The sequence below is a fragment of the Cenococcum geophilum genome, assembly GCF_001692895.1.
Source record: "Cenococcum geophilum 1.58 unplaced genomic scaffold K441scaffold_49, whole genome shotgun sequence".
Taxonomy (NCBI): Eukaryota; Fungi; Ascomycota; class Dothideomycetes; order Gloniales; family Gloniaceae; genus Cenococcum; species Cenococcum geophilum.
The window spans coordinates 832633-853342 of NW_027137607.1; the positions used below are offsets into that span (position 1 = coordinate 832633).

The 20710-nt window shown below is 38.0% G+C and overlaps 1 protein-coding gene across 1 annotated transcript; it reads left to right on the plus strand.

Moving 5' to 3' along the window:
* Positions 1–5481: 5481 nt before the first annotated feature.
* Positions 5482–6885, plus strand: K441DRAFT_618379 (mitochondrial carrier protein; the record flags this gene model as incomplete). The annotated part of the gene is made up of 2 exons (XM_067645833.1): positions 5482–5980; positions 6044–6885. Exons 1-2 carry the CDS (start codon positions 5887–5889, stop codon positions 6883–6885), a joined length of 936 nt encoding a protein of 311 aa, XP_067499685.1. The 5' UTR covers positions 5482–5886.
* Positions 6886–20710: the final 13825 nt, after the last annotated feature.

A 20710-nucleotide genomic window follows, 5' to 3' on the forward strand; every position in this document is an offset into this window, starting at 1 on the left:
CGACCAGGTGCATGACGAAGGGACAACGTCGGCACGGGCCTCGGGCCACCTCACCGGGGTGGGGTGAGTACAGGGGGTTAGATTTGGGTAGAATTTAGTATATTATTATTATTCTTTGCTTAACGTCCGATTCGGATCCCTGCTGGGCCCACGCGGACTACTCCTTAACGTCTTAGCCACCGCCAGCCACCCAGCCGAGCCACCCCAAAATCCACCAAAATCCACCAACCCCAGCCTTTTATAATTCTACCCCTATTAAAGATATTTACATAAAAATGTAAATATAGCTACTTATGTACAAGGGGATTTTATTTATAATGTTTTTAAATATATATTTTTAAGCTAATATAATAATTTTATTAATAAATATTAAAATTATATATTTTTTTTTGGAAAATTATTATATTAGCTTAAATATATATAATATATTTTTAAAAATATTATAAATAAAATCCTTTTATATATAAGTAGCTATACTTAAATTTTTATTTAAATATCTTTAATAGGGGCAGAGTTATAAAAGGCTAAAGCTGGTAGATTTTNGTGTGTTTTGGGGTGGCTCGGCCGGGTGGCTGGCTCGACCGGGTGGCTAAGACGTTATATACATGTGGGGAGAAAACTCTGTTAGAGAAAACCCCGTGATCCATCTCCCCGCCTTTAGGACCCGCCTGCTTGGCGCCTGCTTGGCGCCTGCGGGTCACCTATGGTGTTCTATATCCTTACTTTTTGGCTACCTTAGGAACCACTACTACTATAATAAGCCTATAGATGCACTAATATTATAAGCTTTACTTTACTACTATAGAGTTATTATAGGGTGCCTATTGCTTACCCCTCTGCCTTCTACTGCTATTTCCTTTATAATTTAAAATTAGTTTAATATATTTTAGTTAATAAACCACTAGGTAACTACTTTAAGGCCTTTTTATATTAAAAGTAGTATATTACAATTCTCTATACTAGCTACTAAAATTATTACTTTTTAGTTAGTATATAAGGGGTATAATAATATTATATATTTTAGCCAGTTATATTTATATTTTAGGTTATTTATTAAAACCCCTATTTAATAAAGGTAGTCTTTTAGTCCTATTATGCCTATCTTTAAAAGTATTATTATTATATATTTTACTTTTATTAGGCCTTTTTAAGGCCTTTAGGCTTTAGGTCTTTACCCTTTATAGTATTAACTATGCTATAACTTGGGTTCCTCTTATTTATGTCAGCCTCTATATCTTTAACTCCTATATATCTCTTTAGTATTAATCTAGCCGGTATTATATTATAGTAAATAGTTTCTTAGTATTCTTTTATACTCTACTTTAACCCCTTTCTCTCCCTTACTATTATCTTTATTAGGCTTTTATATATCTCCCTTACCGCTCAACACTATCAGCACTTACGCTACTCGCTGCCACCATTAAATCTGCATGGGCGATGCGAAGGGACTTCGTAGTATCAATGCTCAGCCTAGATATCAGTGGCGCCTACGACAATGTACCCCACGAGCGTCTCCTATACATCCTTAGGGCAAAAGGCTTCCCAGAATGGATTATATAATTTGTTCAAGGGTTTACGGGTTAAAAAGAAATATTACTAGTCTTTAGCGGATACCAAAGCCCCCCTATTGCAGTTGTAATAGGAATACCATAAGGATCACCCCTCTTGCCTATACTCTTCCTTTTCTTTATAAGCAACCTGCTTAACTCCTTTAAGGAAGGGGCGACCCAGGGGATAGGCTTCGTTAATGACATAAACCTAATTATATACGGGCCAACAGCCGCAGAGAATTGCAAAACACTAGAGAAAGCATATAACACCTATATAGAATAGGTAAGACGATATGGAGTCTAATTCTCACCAGAGAAATACTAGCTAATCCATTTTATAAGAAAACGCAACTAATCTGCAGATCTCTAGCATATAATTTACATCTAAGGCTTTAGGGGTTAACCAGTTTAGGGCCTAAGAGTATTAGGAGTATAGGTAGACAGTAAGCTCCGGTAGAGCGTATATGCGGCGTAAGTAGCCTATAAGGGCTAAGTATAGTACATTGTATTATCTAGGATTGTTAATTCTATATAGGGTCCATACTTCTAGAGGTTACGCCTACTACTAGTATATATAGCAGTTGTCCGGCTAACTATAACGTATAGGTCTAGTATCTGGGCCATTAGAGAATCTAAGAAAGGCCCCCCTAAATTGCTCCTTAAACCACTCTAAAAGGTCTAAATAGCCTGCCTCTGGAGTATAATAGGCGGATATAAGCGAACGGCCACAGCTCTACTTAAGAAGGAAGCTAATATTCCCCCCCTACAACTATATATTAAAGCCGCTGTAATATAAAGGGCGCAAAAGGAACGTAACTTTAATGTTATAAAGTATATTAAGACACGCCTAAATAAACTATAGAGGGACCCTAGGGCGCCTTATAGGAGAATAAACCAATAACCCTAAAGTAGGGAAGATATATTAAAGAAATAGGTAAAGAAAGTAGAAGAAAAATAGTGCTGCTTTAGGGCCCAGGCCTATATAAAGGAGGAAGGGAAACGCGTAAGAGGCCAGTAAGGATAATAGTAAGAGAGAGAAAGGAGCTAAAGTAGAGCATAAAAGAACGCTAGGAAACTATCTACTGTAATATAATACTGGCTAGACTAACGCTGGAGAGGTGTATAGGAGTTAAAGGTATAGAGGCTAACTAAGGTAAGAGGAACCTAAGCTGTAGCATGGTTAATGCTATAGGGGGTAAATACCCTAGGGCTCTAAAAAGGCCTAATAAAGGCAGAAAATATAATAGCAACGCTTTTAAGAACAGGAATAATAGGACTAAAAGACTGGCTCTACTAAGTAGGTGTTTTAGTAGGTAGCCTAAGATATAAATATGGCTAGCTAAGATAGACACTAAAACACGTAATATTATTATGCCCCTTACGCACTAACTAAGAAGTAATACTCTTAGTAGCTGGTATAGAGAACTATAAGACACTGCTTTTAATATAAAAAGGCCTTAAGGCGGTTACCTAATAGCTTATTAGCTAAAATGTACTAAACCAGTTTTAGGTTGTAAAGGAAATAATAATAAAAGGCCGGGGGGTGAGTAATGGGCGCCCCCTAATAACTCTATAGTAGTAAAGTAAAGTATATAATACTAGCGCGTCCATAGGCTAGTTACGGCAGTAGTGGTTCCTAAGGAGGTTAAAAAGTAAGGTAGTAAAAGCACTATAGGTAACTCGCAGGCGCCTTATAGGCGCCTTATAGGCGAGTTCTAAGAGGCAGGGAGATGGATTATAGGGTTTTCTCAAGTTAAGTCTTTCTTAAGTTGAGTTTTCTCCCTATATATAAATAAGGAGTAGTCCGCGTGGGCCCAATAGGGATCTAAATCGGACGTTAAGCAATGAATTATTATTATTATATCTCCCTTCCTCCTCTATATAGGCTTTAATCTTTTACTTTTTTTTATATTACTTATTTTATTAAAATATCTTCCCTACTTTAGGGTTGTTAGTTTATTCTCCTATAGAGCGTCTTAAGGTCTCTTTATAATTTATTTAGGCATATTTTAATATACATTATAATATTAAAGTTGCATTCCTTTTACGCCCTTTATATTATAGAAACTTTAATATATAGTTATAGGGTAGGTATATTGGCTTCCTTTTTAAGCAGTACTGTGGCCGTTTATTTATACCTATTTATTATACTTTAGAGACAAGCTGTCTAAACTTTTATAATAGTTTAAAGAAAGACTTAAAGGGGCCTTTTTTAATTTCTCTATTGGCCTAAATACTAGACCTATATATTATAGTTAGCTAAACAACTACTATATATAGTACGTATAACCTCTAGAAATATAAACCCTATATAGAATTAATAATTTTAAATATTATAATATATTATACTTAGCCCTTACAGGCCGCTTATACTATATTTTTGCTCTACTAAAGCTTACTATTTACTTATACTCCTAATACTTTTAGGCCTTAAACTAGTTATCCTCTAAAGCCTTAAATATAAATTATATATTAAAATAGATTAGTTAGTATTTTTTTAATAAAAATTAAACTCTATACTATCTTACCTATTTTATATAGGTGCTATAGGCTTTCTTTTGTGTCCTGCAGTTTTTTATAGCTATTGGCCTATATATAATTAGGTTTATATTATTAATAAATCCTATCCCCTAGGTCACTCTTTCCTTAAAGGTATTAAATAGGTTATTTATAAAAAAGAGGTAATCCTTATAGAATTCCTGTTATAACTATAAAACGGGGCTTTAGTATTTACTAAAAACTAATAAGGTTTCTTTCTAACCTATAAACCTTTATATAAATTATATAATCTATTTTAAAAGCCCTTTATCCTAAATATATATAGGAGGCATTTATAGAGTATATTATTATAAGTGCCGCTAATATCTAAGTTAAGCATTAATACTATAAAGTCTCTTTATATAGCCTATGCGGTTTTAATAGTATTAGTAAGTAGGGTAAATACTAATAGTATTAAGCAGTTCTTTCTTGCCCCTATTTAACTTTATAGTTGTAAGGTATATTCTTTAGCCATATTTACTATATAGTCTACTAATACCTTTTTTAAGATCTTACTAAGGGTATTTTTTAAAAGTAATAAGGTACTAGTTTCCTAAGATTAAGTAGTCTACTTTACCTTTTTTATATAAAATAACTATTATTATAGCTTTATTAAGTCTTAGGTAATAGCCTATTACAAAGTATACTTTAGTTATATTTATAAGCCAAAGTGCTATTAGTAGTCTATAGGTCTTTAGGGCTTTATTTAAAATCCTATTCAGTCTTAATGCTATATTATTTAAAGAGCAGCTAATAGTTTTAGTTATTTTTTTAGTTATTATATCACTGTTAACCTTTAGGCAAGTTATTAATATTTCGCCTATAATATTATTAAGGTCTACTAAAGCAGTTAAGGGAAAAATCTTTACCTTATTATTATTATTATTTATAGCCTGTACTTTAGTTATTCTTTATAGGGGTAATAAGTGTGGGTTTTCTACTAGGCGTCTGTCAGGTGACGAAGTCACCTCACCTATATGTGTTGTTCCGCACAGCCGTGTCTGGCATCAAGCCAGTCACTCGCTTACCTTTTGCAGGTTTGTGCTGTGGCTGAGTGGTGCGGAGCTTGTCACCTCACAGCGTCCTGCCTTTTTTTTTTTAAAAAAAAATCTATTTTACTATTATTTAAAGGCCTTTATTATAGGGGAGGGTTTATCTTCCTATAAATTACAAGTTTCCCCGCTGTAACGGAGTAGTCTGCGTGGGCCAAGTAGGATCCGTATCAGACGTTAATCAAAGAATCATTATTAAATAAACCAACACTACAAATACAGCAGGTTGTGTTACGCGCTCCGTTACGCTTTTGTTTAAACTGACCTACAGGCCGATTCTGCCTACAGCCGCTGTAAAAGGCTATAGGATGTGGCATAATAAAGCTATACCCTATAGAGCAGTAGAGACGGGTGTAATAATTAACTAATATTATAAGCAGGGGTTGAAGTGTTTATCCAGGTGTTTACAGATGCGTGCATAGGGGCGAGAAGTTTAGTGTTCCTGCACGTGACCAGGTAATTTGAAACCACCAATCAAAGCGACTCGCTTAACTATTCCAACACTTAGGAGAGGGATAAGTAAGGTGACGAATCAGAGGCGCAGCACGCCGGATCAGGAAAGAGAAAGGTAGTCCCCCCGAAGGAGCTGACTTTTTTGCTTCTTAAGTCTCCAGTGTCTGCGTATCGTTGATCACCCGCTCCTTTGGATTTCGCCCTAGCTACGACGCCCGCCTTAGCCCTTGCGCTCGTTGCTGGCAAGCCCTCCAATCTCCCACGACCGATTCCTTTTCCCCGATATCACAATCATGTCGCCCTCGATACCTGTTCCCAAGACTTCGGTCGGCGGCTCCGCCAAACTCGAGCAGCGCGAGTCGACTGCTGCGCGCTTCGTCGGCGCTAGTAAGCTCTTCTCGACACTCCCCCTCCCGTGCCCCTCGATCTGACCCGTGTGCGCTGAGTCAGGTACCGCTGGCATTGCTGAGGTCATCGTCTTCCACCCCGTCGACACCATCGCCAAGCGATTGATGTCCAACCAGAGTCGCATCACCTCCGCCTCGCAACTGGACTCCGTCATCTTTAAGAACCACGCCGCCGATAATTTTGGTCGCCGCTTCTTCACTCTGTTTCCCGGTCTTGGGTACGCTGCCGCCTACAAGGTTTTGCAGCGAGTCCACAAGTACGGTGGTCAGCCTTTCGTACGTGACTATCTGAGCAAGCACTATAGAGACTCATTCGACCAGACGTTTGGTCGCGGCAACGGCAAGGCTATGATTCATGCCACGGCCGGCAGCTTGATTGGCATTAGTGAAATCGTACTGCTCCCTCTTGACGTTCTCAAGATCAAGCGTCAGACGAACCCTGAGGCTTTCTGTAGCCGTAGTGTTTTAAGTATTGTCCGTGACGAAGGATTCGGCCTCTACCGCGGCTGGGCCTGGACCGCCGCTCGCAACGCTCCAGGCTCTTTTGCCCTCTTCGGTGGTTTTGCCGCAGCCAAGCAGTACCTGTTCGCCCTCGAAGACTACAACTCGGCCACCTGGTTCCAGAACTTTGTCGCTTCTAGTGCCGGCTCCTCTGCCTCTCTTATCGTCTCGGCGCCCTTGGACGTCGTCAAGACTCGTATTCAGAGCCGGAACTTCGGGGTCAAAGAGTCGGGTACTCGCATTATCGGCAGCATGCTCCGACACGAGGGTCCCACTGCTTTCTTCAAGGCTTTGGTGCCTAAGCTTCTGACGACGGGGCCGAAGCTCACCTTTTCCTTCTGGCTGGCTCAGACGCTGACTCCAGCATTCAACAAGGCCATGTAAAAGGGGGGGAGCTCTTTAGTGTAGGCTTAGGCGGTTTTTAGGGTTAGAGGCTCAACGACTTGGTATACAGTAGTCTCTGTTTACACCTGATCCAACATGCAGCAAAGTACGGGCTCTTGTTTCGATGTCATCCATCTCTTCCCAGGGTTGGAAAAAAACGTTTCAGTTTCAATGATGTTTCAATGAAACTGAAACTGACCGTCCGATGTCTCAGTTGAAACTACCTGGATGTTTGTTTCAATGTTTCAAAAGGTTTCAATTCGACGCCACCACGGCGGTGCTGTTTAATTAAGCCGTGTTGGTCTCGCCGTTGCACCTCATTTCTGCGCTCTCTACCTAAAATTAGCCATCCAGCTGTTATAAAAGCTCTCGTATCGCCATTTCGTAAGCATTGATAACTGAGCTCTTATCTGCTAATTCCGCCCCGCTATGCATCTTCCTAACAACCATCAGCTAATTCGGCTCTGCGGTGGGACACACTGCAGCGTCAGACGATGAGTTGAGTGCCTCTGAGCTCACTGAGTGCACTGAAAGTCTCGACCCACCCTCAATGCATCTGGCGGAATACAAGAGATCAACTATAACTGAGGAGGAAGAGCCATCAAAGTGGAAGCGCGGCAACAACAACTTGTGGCCCACGCGATGCCACCTAAGGATGGAGAGCCTCTAAGGAATAAGCATAAGCATGAGATATACTACTGTGGCTTGCCGAATTGAATGTATAGGGGCACCCCGAACTCGAATCGTTTCCGCGCCCATCTTAGCTGCAAGCATAATATTGGCATGAAAGGCTCTCCAGTAGGGGCGCTGAAGTTTGCCAACTAAGTGACTATTAACGACATCCTGGAGAGAAGGGCTGAAATACAAGAAGATTGGCTATGTTAAATTCTGGTGTCCTTTCGATGTCGTCACCTTAAATGACGACCGCAACATGTATATGGTGCGTGCTATCTCTCGTTTCTCTCCACGGTCCACATGCTGCTCCGCCTGGAGCCATGGCTCTCACCTCGTCAGGAGATGAGGCATTTTCGTGATTGGAACCGGCGGATAGGTCCAGGGGCAGGGCAGGCTTAGCTCTGGTCCGGTTGCGGCAGTGGCTGTTGGAGCAGGAAGAAGAAAGATAGCGAATCAGCATCCTGGCCGGATTGGGTTACCTCGCCGGAAGATCGTAACAAGGAAGCTAGAGAGGCGTAAAGGCAGGATCGTAAATAGCGAAAGCAATTGCGAAAGGCCCCGGAAAAGCGCACTGGAAAAGAACCCAAACGAAGTAGAGGGAAGATATTCTAAAAATGAGAGTCAAAAGCCGTCTGAATTTCGTCGAACCTAACTGAAGCTGTCGGATCGTCAGGTCCGCGCGGAAGTCCTCTTAGCAGCATTACAGCCTGCCGCGGTAAAAAAAGAACAATAAGGTGGAAACTGGGAAAGCCGGGTAGCATGTTGGCTGGTTGGAGAGCGAATTTTTGATTGGTGGCCGTAGATGAGATGGGGGAGCAGGCAGGCGAGGCGTAGAAAGGGCATGGACCGCTTGGCAGCAGAGGCGCCGGGGTAGGGTTAGAGAATTAAGGGAAAGAGATGAGGAGGAAGCCTGGCGACGGGAGGGCGAGCATTTTATAGACGTCAAAAGCGGCGGGTTGATGGGGTGAGGAGCGATGCCCGATATAGATAAGCGAGGGACTGCACTAAACCTAAAGAGGGAGTCCCTGGATAGAGATTACGGAGGACCACGCAAAATTGAATTTCCCCTTCCTATTTGGGAAAAGCGTCGTTTCGATACCAAGACCCTTTTTAACTTTGTATAAGGCGTATTGCTAGGGTATATAGTAGGGAGTAGGTAAGTCGAGTATAAATTATAGGGAGTTAATGGAAGAGGACAATATGGTAAAGAGTAGGGTATGTAATACCCTGAGTATAGAGAGAGACGAACTGATAGGGGAGGAAGGGCTGTAAGCCTAAGGGATCTTATAAGGAGGTGCTAAGGCTTAGCCGAAGGCTGGCCTTGGCAGCCGCCAAAAGATCCCTTATACTATTTACTTCCTATACTATAGGGTTGTACGGCCAGCTTCACCCCCCCCCCTTTAGCGAGCGCTGTGAGATTTTAAATTCGGTACTCGCATCCAATCTCGCTCAATTGCCACCAGCTGTATATAGTAATTGTAGCGAAGCCGTATGCTTGGCTGCAACAACTTTGCTTCTGGCAATCGGCCTTCTTCCGTAGTGTCGTGATCTTTATTAATATCGTGAGGTTCCCACCCATATAATATTGCTAAATTTCAGCAGCAGTTGCAGAGACAGCGTTGAATTTGCGTTTTGGCGGAGGCGTAGGCAAAAAAGGGAACGTACGTCAGGCAAGTTCTAAATTATTTTAGTTTAATTCTCCTAGCTAATAAGAATAATTCTCCAGGGCAACCAAAAAGGTCCTTGCGTGCAGCCACAGCCGTTCGCTACAATTACTATATACAGCTGGTAGCAATTGAGCGAGATTGGATACGAGTACCGAATTTAAAATCTCACAGCGCTCGCTAAAGGGGGGGGTGAAGCTGGCCGTACACAACCCTGTACAGTGATGTGCACGACCAGCTTCACCCCCTCCTTTAGCGAGCGCTGCGAAATTTTAAATTCGGTACGCGCATCCAGTCTCGCTTGTAATTAAAGCGAACGGTTGTGGCTACGCGCAAGGGCCTTTTTGGTTGCCCTGGAGAATCGCTTTGGTTGGCCAGGAGAACCAAATTGAAGACGTACGCTTCCTCTTCTCCCCCTTCTCCCCGTAACTATGCCTCCCTTGTGGCCGCCAAAACGCGAATACAACGCTGTCTTTGCAGAGTGGTTGATAAAATTTGGCAGTATTATACGGGTGGAAACCTCACAATATTTAATGAAGATTACGACACTGCGGGATCGCGAAGGTTCTTGCAGCCAAGCATACGGCTTCGCTACAATTACTATGTACAGTTGGTAGCAACCAAGCGAGATTGGATGCGCGTAGCGAATTAAAAAATTTGGAGCGCTCGCCAAAGGGGGGGGGGTGAAGCTGGTCATGCACATCACTGTAGTATCCCCCTAAGAACTTAAAGTTTTAGGTATTATAGTTATAGCTACTTTTAGTAGTATTTTGTCGTCTTATTTCCTACTATAACTATTATAAGCTTTACAGTGTGGGAGAATTAAATAAGTAACTTAATTATAAATTTATGGAAATCAAGTAATATAAATATATAAAAGTAGACTCCTAACTCCAAAGCCTATAACTTATTTTAAACATATTTAAGATATACAAGGGTAGTGCTAACGCTAGTAAAATAGGGTAATATACAAGGTCTAGTAGTTAGTTATAACTATAGTAGTAAATATATAATATAGCCTTATAGGGGTACTATAGTAGACTTGTTAATAGGCTAAGTATATAGGTACGAGAATTCTGTTAAATTTTCCAAGAAAAATTTAGGTCCTTGGAGAAATTTAATAGAATTCTCGCGCCTACGGCGGGCTTTTGTCCTTTTAAAGTGCTACCCTACTACTTACCCTACTGCTGCCCTAATATTACCCTATTACCGCCCTAATACTACTTTATTATTATTATTATTTATTATCTAAAATTTCGTAAGGAGCTCTTGCTGCACCCAGCCCAAAAAGACTAAAACTAACCAAAAGAACCCTAAAAAACACCTAGAGAATCCCCCTGAGATACATATATCGCAGGGGAGGCACACGTCGAACGACGGTAGCTCGCACTCGCGCGCGACCGCTAGAACTACGCCTAGCAATAGCCCTCCACAATAAAGATGGGCGAATACCACACCACAAAGCGGAAATACCTTTATTAAGAAGGCATCTAATAAAATATAAAGCCTATTAGACGCGTCTAGTATTTAGAATTGCGGGGGAGTAACCGTTAGCTATAATGAACTAATACAGCTAGCAGAATGGCTCCGCCAGTTTAGTGAACCTTAGGCGCCCCTTTAGTAAACCCTTAATTAAATCCTCTAACGGCTAAGCAAAATTAAAAATAAGCATAACCCCCTTTTACTGGTGAACCGCACCTAGGCCGCCATAGCTATGCTTTTATAGTATAGAGAACCTACCCCCCTTAAGTTAATAACTGGGTATATAATTATAATATGACTAAATATAGAATAAGCAGAGGGGCTTAGGGGATAATTAGAAATAGAAGTCTTTATAAAGATATATAAAGAGGTTTATAACACTGTTATAGTCTAATACCTTAAGAGCGGAGATATTAGAGTTACCTTAAAGGACTAATAGGTAAAGGAACGAGCTATAAAGGTAGGGGATAGGCTAGGAGAACGTATTGGTATAAAAGTACTCCGTAAGGATTACTTAGTTAAAGTCCTAGCGGTTCCTATAAGCCTTAGGGTAGAAAAGGGACGCTAAGTAGATAACATAGCAATTATATAGGAGATAGTAAGATAAACGGAACGCCTTATACTAGGACTTAAAATCACCCAAATCTAATAGCTTTAACAGGAAAATATAAACTAAGTATATAATAAGAATAATGAGAGGATATAAGGGTCGCTAGAGACTTGCCAGGGAGACGCCAGACGAATGTATGGCTCCCTCATTATTAGCATATATACACCAGAAATGCAAAAACTCCTTATCTAAAAAGGAATAATTATAAATGGCCTTATATATAACATAAGGCTCTATAACCACAGACTATGCCTAGAATAATGCTATTGTTATATATAATAGGGACACACCTAATCTATATACGCAGCATAGGTATGCTGCGGCTACTGTATAGGCCCCTACGATATAAGACATTGCTTAAATTAAGACTAAATAAAATGCGTAAACTGCCACCAAAGTATATATAAGGCGTAGGAGAGAGAAGACTGCATTAAATACAGGAGATGAAAGGTAAGGGCTTAACAGCTGCGGGAATAACTATATGCTAGGTTATATAAATGGAAACAATAGGCGATAAGCCAGGGGGACGTAGGCGCCTTTCTAGCGTTTCCTACCTTTAATACTAAAGGGCTAGGCTAGCCATCCCAAGCCTTAATAGGCTAGAAGCGACACCGCGCGATATTACTAGACTAATTAGGGACATAAGGGCTATAGGGGATATAAGGGAGAGGACGCCCCGTAGGAAGACCTCTATGGATAGCGATAGTAGGCTTAAGACTAGGATAATTAAGAATTAGACTTAATACGGCAAATATAACATTCGCAGCCGACCTATAAAGGGTATATAGCCGACTAGTAAGAATAGGGGAAGAACCGGTAATAATAATAGATTTAGATATAGAAGTGCTAATAGGAACACAAGACACGGGAATAGAAAGCTCTATATAAAATAAGTAGTAACTAGGGTATAGATATAAGAGACAGAAGCTCTAAATATCCTAGAGAAAGTGGAAATAGAAGAAGTGAGGAATAAAGGAGAGTTAAAGAACCCTTACCGGGGGTCCGCTACCTATCTATTATATAGTATAACTGCGGCAACACAAACTACCGCCTTATAAGGCCCCTACTAGACAGTTTAAACCTAGAGAAATACTATATCCTTACTATACAAGAACCGTATTATAATACCTTTATATAATTGATATACTGCCCCTAAGAATTCCAGCTTCTATACGAACTAAAAGCAGCTATATACGTATGCTTTATAATTAATAAGGCTATTAGCCTATCCTTATAGTTATAGCAGGCAGTTAACCTAGATATTATAGTTATAATAATCCAAATATATAGGGGACTGGTATAAATTATTAATGTATATAACCCTAGGGTTAAAGGGGTCCTATAAATAGAGAATATTATATTGGTAATAAGCTTACTAGAAACCGAAGGTATAGAGTCTATCCTATTAGGAGATATAAACCTCTACTACCTGTAATAGGGGGGTATCTATATTGCTGTAGATTAATAGTTAGAGTGCCTACTAAGAGCTATAGATATCTGGGGCCTTAAGCTAGCTACCCCCCTAAAAGCAATTATATAGCAATAAGGCACCGCTAGAAGTATAATTAACCTTATATTTATAGACGAAGGCCTATACTAGAGACTTAAAAGGTATAACCCTAAAGAAGAATAGGTACTTACCCTAGACTATATCCCTATTTAGATATAGCTAGACCTAGATACTAAAGTATAACTAAATAGAAAAAGATATGTAATAAGGAAGCTTAAGATAAACAGTTTCCTTAATATAGTTAAATAATAACTCTAAGACCTAGAAGAAATCCACCCAATACTAAATAAGCGAGGCTTATTGGCTACCCCTAAGGAAATTAACCGAAGACTAGAAAGGATCTAGGCAGTGATTAAAAATGGGCTAGAAGAGCACTGCCCGATCTTAAAACTAAGCCCCTACGCGCGATATGTATAGTCTATACAATGCGTAGTTCTAGTTGCTAGCTAATAACGAGCAAAAAGGAAATATATAAGCAGCTATAACCCTAAAGACGAGAGACAATATAAAGATATAAGAAACCAGCTAAAGAATACCCTAAAAAAAGAAGTAAGGAATAACTAGAGACGGTTTATAAATGAGTATACTTTTAACCTAAGCCTCCCCCATAATAAGGGCCTTTAGGCTATAGCGAAATAGGTAAAAAAAAAGGTAGGGCGCCTAGTAGAAGACCTATACCTACTACCCTTATAAAGAGTAGGAGAATTACAGGCCATAAACAACAATGATAAGAAGGTAAAGATCCTTATAGAAAGGTTCTTCCCCTAACCGGCTCTAGTAGACCTTAATAATATCACGGGCGAAATACCGGTGACTTACCTATAGGTTAACAGCGATATAATAATAGAGGAAATAGCTAGAACTATTAGCCGCCTTTTAAATAATACAGCACTAGGACTAGATGGGATTCTAAATAAGGCCCTAAAAACCTATGGGCTACTTATAGCACCTTAGCTTATAGATATAGCCAGAGTATGCTTTGCTATAGGCTACTACCCGCGACTTAGAAGATCTATAACGACGGTTATCCTATGAAAAGAAGGTAAAGTAGATTACTTAATCCTAGGAAGCTACCGCCCTATTGCCTTAGAAAACACCCTTAGTAAGATCTTAGAAAGGGTAATAGCGGAACGNATAGNAGANANNGTAGANNAATANGCCCTACTACTATAAAGCTAAATAGGGGTAAGAAAGAACCGCTTAACACTATTAGTACTTACGCTACTTGCTACCACTATTAAATCTACATAGGTGATGCGAAAGGACTTTATAGTATTAATACTTAGCCTAGATATTAGTAGTGCCTATAATAATATACCCTATAAGCATCTCCTGTATATCCTTAGGGCAAAGGGCTTCCTAGAATAGATTATACAATTTATCTAAGGGTTTATAGGCCAGAAAGAAACATCATTGGTCTTTAGCGGATACCAGAGCCCCCCTATTGTAGTTGCAATAGGAATACTATAAGGATTACCCCTCTTGCCTATACTCTTCCTTTTCTTTATAAGCAACCTACTTAACTCCTTTAAGGAAGGGGCGACCTAGGGGATAGGCTTTGTTAATAATATAAACCTAATTATATATGGGCTAATAGCCGCAGAGAATTGCAGAATACTAGAGAAAGCCTATAATACTTATATAGAATGGGCAAAACGTTATAGAGTCTAATTCTTACCAGAGAAATACCAGCTAATCCATTTTATAAGAAAACGTAACTAATCTGCAGATCTCTAGTATATAATTTATATTTAAGGCTTTGGGGGTTAACTAGTTTAGGGCCTAAGGGTATTAGGAGTATGGGTAGACAGTAAGCTCCGGTGGAGCGCATATATGGCGTAAGCGGCCCATAAAGGCCAAATATAGTTTATCGCTTTATTTAGGATTGTTAATTCTATATAGGGTCTATACTTCTAGAGGTCACGCCTACTATATATAGCAGTTGTCTGGCTAACTATAACATATAGATCTAGTATTTGGGCTATTAGAGAAACTAAGAAGGGCCCCCCTAAATTACTCCTTAAACTACTTTAAAAGGTCTAAACAGCCTACCTTTAAAGTATTATAGGCAGGTATAAGCGAACGGCTACAGCACTGCTTAAGAAGGAATCTAATATTCCCCCCCTACAGTTATATATTAAAGCCGCTGTAATATAAAGGACGTAAAATAAATATAACTCTAATATTATAAAGTATATTAAAACACGCCTAAGTAAACTATAGAGGGATTCTAGGGTGCCCCGTAGGAGAATAAACTAATAACCCTAAAGTAGGGAAGAGATATTAGAGAAATAGGTAAAGAAAGCAGAAGAAGAATGGTGCCGCTTTAGGGCCTAGGCCTATATAGAGGAGGAAGGGAGACATATAAGAGGTTAGTAAAGATAATAGTAAGATAGAGAAAGGAGCTAAAGTAGAATACGTAAGAACGCTGGGAAACTATCTACCGTAATATAATACTGGTTAGACTAACGCTAGAGAGGTAAATAGGAGTTAAAGGTACAGAGGCTGACTTAGGCAAGATAAACCTAAGCCATAGTATGGTTAATGCTATAGGGGGTAAATACCTAAGGGCTCCGAGAAGGCCTAATAAAGGTAGAAAATATAATAGTAATACTCTTAAGAATAGGAATAATAGGACTAAAAGATTGGCTTTACTGGGTGGGTGTCCTAGTAGGTAGCCTAAGATGTAAATATAGCTGGCTAAGACAGACACCAAAACACGTAATACTGCTATGCCCCCTACGCACTAATTAAGAAATAATACTCTTAGCAGCTGGCACAGAGAACTATAATACACTGCTCTTAACACAAAAAGGCCTTAAGGCGGTCACCCAGTGGCTTATTAGTTAAAATGTGCTAAATTAGTTCCGGGTTATAAGGGAAATAGTAATAGAAGGCAAGGGGGCGAGCAGTAGGTGCCCCCTAGTAACTCTACAGTAGTAGAGTAATAGTTTATAATACTAGCGCGTCCGTAGGCTTATTACGGCAGCAGTGGTTCCCAAAGAGGTTAAATAGTAAGGTAGTAGAGCACTATAGGCGACTTGTAGGCGCTAAGTAGGCGAGTTCTAAAAGGCGGGGAGATGGATCACAGGGTTTTCTNATTTTTCTTAAATAGAGTTTTCTCCCNANATGTAAATAAGGAGTAGTCCGCNTGGGCCCANTAGGGATCCAAATCGGACGTTAAGCAATGAATTATTATTATTATTATTATTATTTATTATTTTTACTACTTTTATTAATTCTCTTCTAGCTACTATTTTAACTTCTTTTTTATTACCTTTTTTATATTACCTTTTCTATAACTTTATTTACTAACTTATAGCTAACTTTATTACTACTTATATACTATTCTTTAACTATTACTTTATCTACTAATTTACTATTACTTTAGTTACTTATTTATTATTATTACTTTTATTATTATTTTTTATCTTTATTATTACTACTATTTCCACCTTTATTATTGCTATTTTAATACTATTTTTATCTTTTACATTAATTATTACTACTTCTATTACTCTTTTTATCTTTACTACTATTCCTATTTTTAGCACTATTACTATTACTATTTTTATTATCTTTTATTTACTAACTTTATTACTTTAGCTTTTACTTTTACTTTTACCTTTATTTTTATTTTTATAACTTTTAGTAATTAGATAAAACTGTTAGTTATATAAGGGGATATCATATAGCTACGGTTCGTAGATAGTATAATAATTGTTATTCTTATATATGTTAGGGAGGGCAAGGAGCTTAAGGCTCCTTACCACGCTACTGTCGCGGCGACACGTGACGGCAACTTGCCGCACGTAACGGCAACTTGCTACCTATAATGGCAATTTACCTTATATAGTAACTACTTGCCTTTATTCCCAACACTAGCGACTCTTTTTTTATAGTTGCTATTTATATATATATATACCGCTTAACTAGCGTAGTAAATATTAATCCTCCTTACTTACTATTGCCATTATAATATAAGTCTCGCTATCCTAAAATTTGCCTCTTAGCACGTAGTGCTTTCTTACTTAGGAGTTTTAGGTAGATATCTTATTTAGAGGGCCGCTAAGGCGCTAGTAGTAAGCGAGCTAATAGGAATTTTCTATCCTGGGGATAAAAAATCCTAATTGGCTGGGTTAAGTTAGGGTCTATAAAATGTTATACTCTAAAAAGTCTTAATAAGAGAATCTAACTAATTAAACAACTTTAACCGCTAGTTAAAGTTCCTAGATATCTTAAGACCTTACGTAACTAAGAAATTTCTAGGGACTCCCTTTTAACTTAACCTTTAACTCGTATACATAGAGTATTTATATTAATAAACGTCTTTAGTGCCTTATTTAGGTTCGCCTTTATTATTACATCTACTAGGTTATCTTGGCCATTAATCTATTAAATCTTAAAGAGTTCTTAACGCTTATAGGATTGCTAAAGTACTATAATATTAATTATAAGGCGCTTTTCCTTTATAGTACCAAGCTTAACTAAATACTTATAAAGGGAATATAAGTCGGTGTATACGATTATAGGGATAACAGGAAGTTTAAGTTAATCTATAATTATCTTTAGGGTAGTTCTAATTGCAATTGCTATATTAACTCCGCTAACTATTCTATATATCTCTAATGCTAAAATACTTTAGGTAACGCGCTTACTCTTAATTAAGCTCTAATAGATAAAATTGCTATAGATTATAAAGTTATTCTCTCTAGTAAATTTATTCGCGATAATAATCTTATATCCCAACTAGAAGCTAAAATCTTTATTATTTATAAATAATCTATTAATAAATATAAAGAGCTTAGCGGTAGGAAGATTAATAGGCATATAGAGTAGTCCCCAATTAAGATAGTTTATTTGCTAAAAAAGACGCTTATTTACATCGGCAAAATATAGTACCCTACCAATGGCCTCAATAGTTGGTGGTTAACGCAATTGGCGCGCAGTTGAGGGCATTTGGCAACTCGACCGACTAGCCTATGTCGTGTTTTTTTGACACGCAGCCTGCAACCACAATTGTATTTAGAGCCATCCACCTCTTTTATACCAATAGTATATTTTAGATAATAAACAAAGGCTACTTTAAAGCTATTTATAAGGCTAGTAAGGCAAATTGTATATACTTCTTTATATAATCCATTATATTATTTTAAACAATTTAATATAATATCCTAACTATTTTATAATATATTCTAAAAGCATAAGACCTTTCCTGCTCTCCCTGCGACAATAATATACTATAAGTATTTAGCTTTGCTAGCATAGCATATACATATAGCTAAAAAGTAGCTACTAAGAGTAGCAGATATAGGCCGAAAGAAAGGTAGATTAAGAGCTAGTATATATAATAAAGAAGCCGCAGTCATCCTATAGGAGAGTATAGAAAGTCCTACACCTAATCTCCTACTAAAAACTCTACTAGCTCCTCTATACTAAAGTCCAGAGTATATATTATAAACTTTATATACTACTCCTCATTCTCAATTAAATTTAATATTGCTTTTCCGTTACTATACTAGCCATAGCTGTCCTCTACAAAACTATAGTATTACTTAAATTGTGCAAATAACTTATTAGATTTAAACCTTTTCAGCCTAGGCTTATTAGTTCCTATATTTAGGACAAAGTAGTATACTAGGGCGGAGGATGTATATTCTGCTAAATCTAACAAACTTAGCTAGTTCTAAAAGTTGAATTAGCAAATATTGTAGTAGTAGTAGGGCCCTAGATTTTCTAGCTTACTCTAGGGCTCTCCCTTTAAAACAGACTTAATAAACTAGTCTAGCCTACTCTAGAGCTCTCTATTTAGGACAGACTTAATAAACTAGTCTAGCCTACTCTAAAGCTCTCCCTTTAAGACAGACTTAGTAGATTAGATAGTATAGCCTAGCTCACTAATAAATAGCCTAAGTTAATAATCGCGTTAGTTTCGTTGTCGCTAAGGCTTACGAAGAACCTTTCTCTTATATCATCGCTTAGATCCGCTATAAGGTCGTTAAGGTCATCTTTATACGGGTCCTTAATAATTTCTATAGTTAATTAATCCGGCATTAGGCCTATAGTATGTTTAATAACTACGGGCTAAAGCCGCAGCTAGATTCTAGATTGCTATTTTCTAAACATCTAGTTCTAGCTGCCTAAAAGGTTAGCATAGGCTTCTATAACGGGTTAGAAAATAATAATAGGTAGTAAAACACCAGATATGCACTAACCGCTAACAATAGTGCCATAAAAGTTATCTATTCCCTTAGACCTAGTTCTATACTCCCTAATTATATAATATATTGCTGTTAAAACGAAAGCAATAGTGTTGCTAGTAAGCTTTTTAAATATATTACAAGAGCAGGGTAATTAGGTAAGGCCGTTTCTTCCTTTACCATAAAATATACTAGCTATGCTAGCAACTATTACGTTAGAACGGAAGCGGTTATTACTTAGCTATTAACTTTTATTAGTATTTTACTAAATAGTACAGGCAAAATACCTTTATATAATCTAGCGCAATAAAATTATAATTAGTTAGTAGTTCCACGATCAGTTTAGGCGCGTTATTAAACCCTAGCCTATATACCTCCCTTATAACTATACAAGCCTTTATAATCGCGTAGTTCCTAAAGTTCCCTATTACATTAAATAGCTATATATAATATTAAGATTGTTAATAAACAATTTAATATAATATTTCTAGTATATAGATACCTTATAAGCGGACACCGGGTCAGGAATACGATTAGCTTTTTTTTATACTGCTTTTAGCTGCTTTAAAATAGCTTCTAACTATGCCTTTTTTATTATATCCTTAATAAGGCCTAGAAAGCGGTCAAACTATAAATTAATAAGATGCCTGTTATAAGTCCCAGAGTTAGTTACTAGCCTTACTAGTAAAATGGACCTATAAAGCGCAAATATAGGCTTATGTCTCTTAGGTAGGTTTTCTTTTATGCGTCGCCGTTATAATGTCTAGAGGTACTCTTCTCTTGCCCGTATCGCGGCAGTTAGGTTAAAATCGTCGTGGTCTAACTTATCCTTACTTTCCCTAGTGCTATCTAGGTCCCCTTCAGATCAAACACTAAATTAGTGTACTCTATATTAGAGGGAGGTTACTTATTTTGTAGACAAAGCTATATTAAAGTTTAGGCGAACATGGCTTACTAGGGAAAATATAAAGCTAAATGTTAGTTGTTTACGCGATAAGGTTCGGATTAGGCGCGTAAGAGAGTATTTTAAACTAGCACGCAATTGTTTACGCGGTGAGGTACGGATTAGGCGCATAGGAGAGTATTTTAAACTAACACGCAATTATTAAGAGCCGGAGGTATATTGCGAAGATGCTGCTTTTTATAGCGGTAGGCGGTTAGATAGTAAAGAGAGTGTTTTGTTTACTAGGGCTCGCTAAGTGCTAAATAGTAGAGGAGACTATTAAGTATTATAGTTAGACTCCGGTTATATATAAAGGTATAACCTACCTTAACTAAAAGATTAGGACTTCGCGTCTTTAACTAAGCTAGTTCTACTACCAAATTATTAACAGATTTAGTAAATTCATTAATATTTAGTTACTATTATTTCGTAAAAAAAGCAGGTATAGACTCGTAGTCACTATCCTCATCATTAGAAATTACCCTTTTTAGCTAGAGGCGGCCATATATATTCTATATATTATTAGCCAGCTTAATATATTATATACGACGTTAATAAAGTCTATTACATACCTACTTCTCTCTACGCCTAGATACAACTAGACTAGAGTTGCTATTCTTATTATTAAATATTACCCTTTTAAGCCGGAGGCGGCCATATATATTCTATATATTATTAGCCAGCTTAATATATTATATTCGACGTTAACAAGGTCTATTACGTGCCTACTTCTCTTTACGC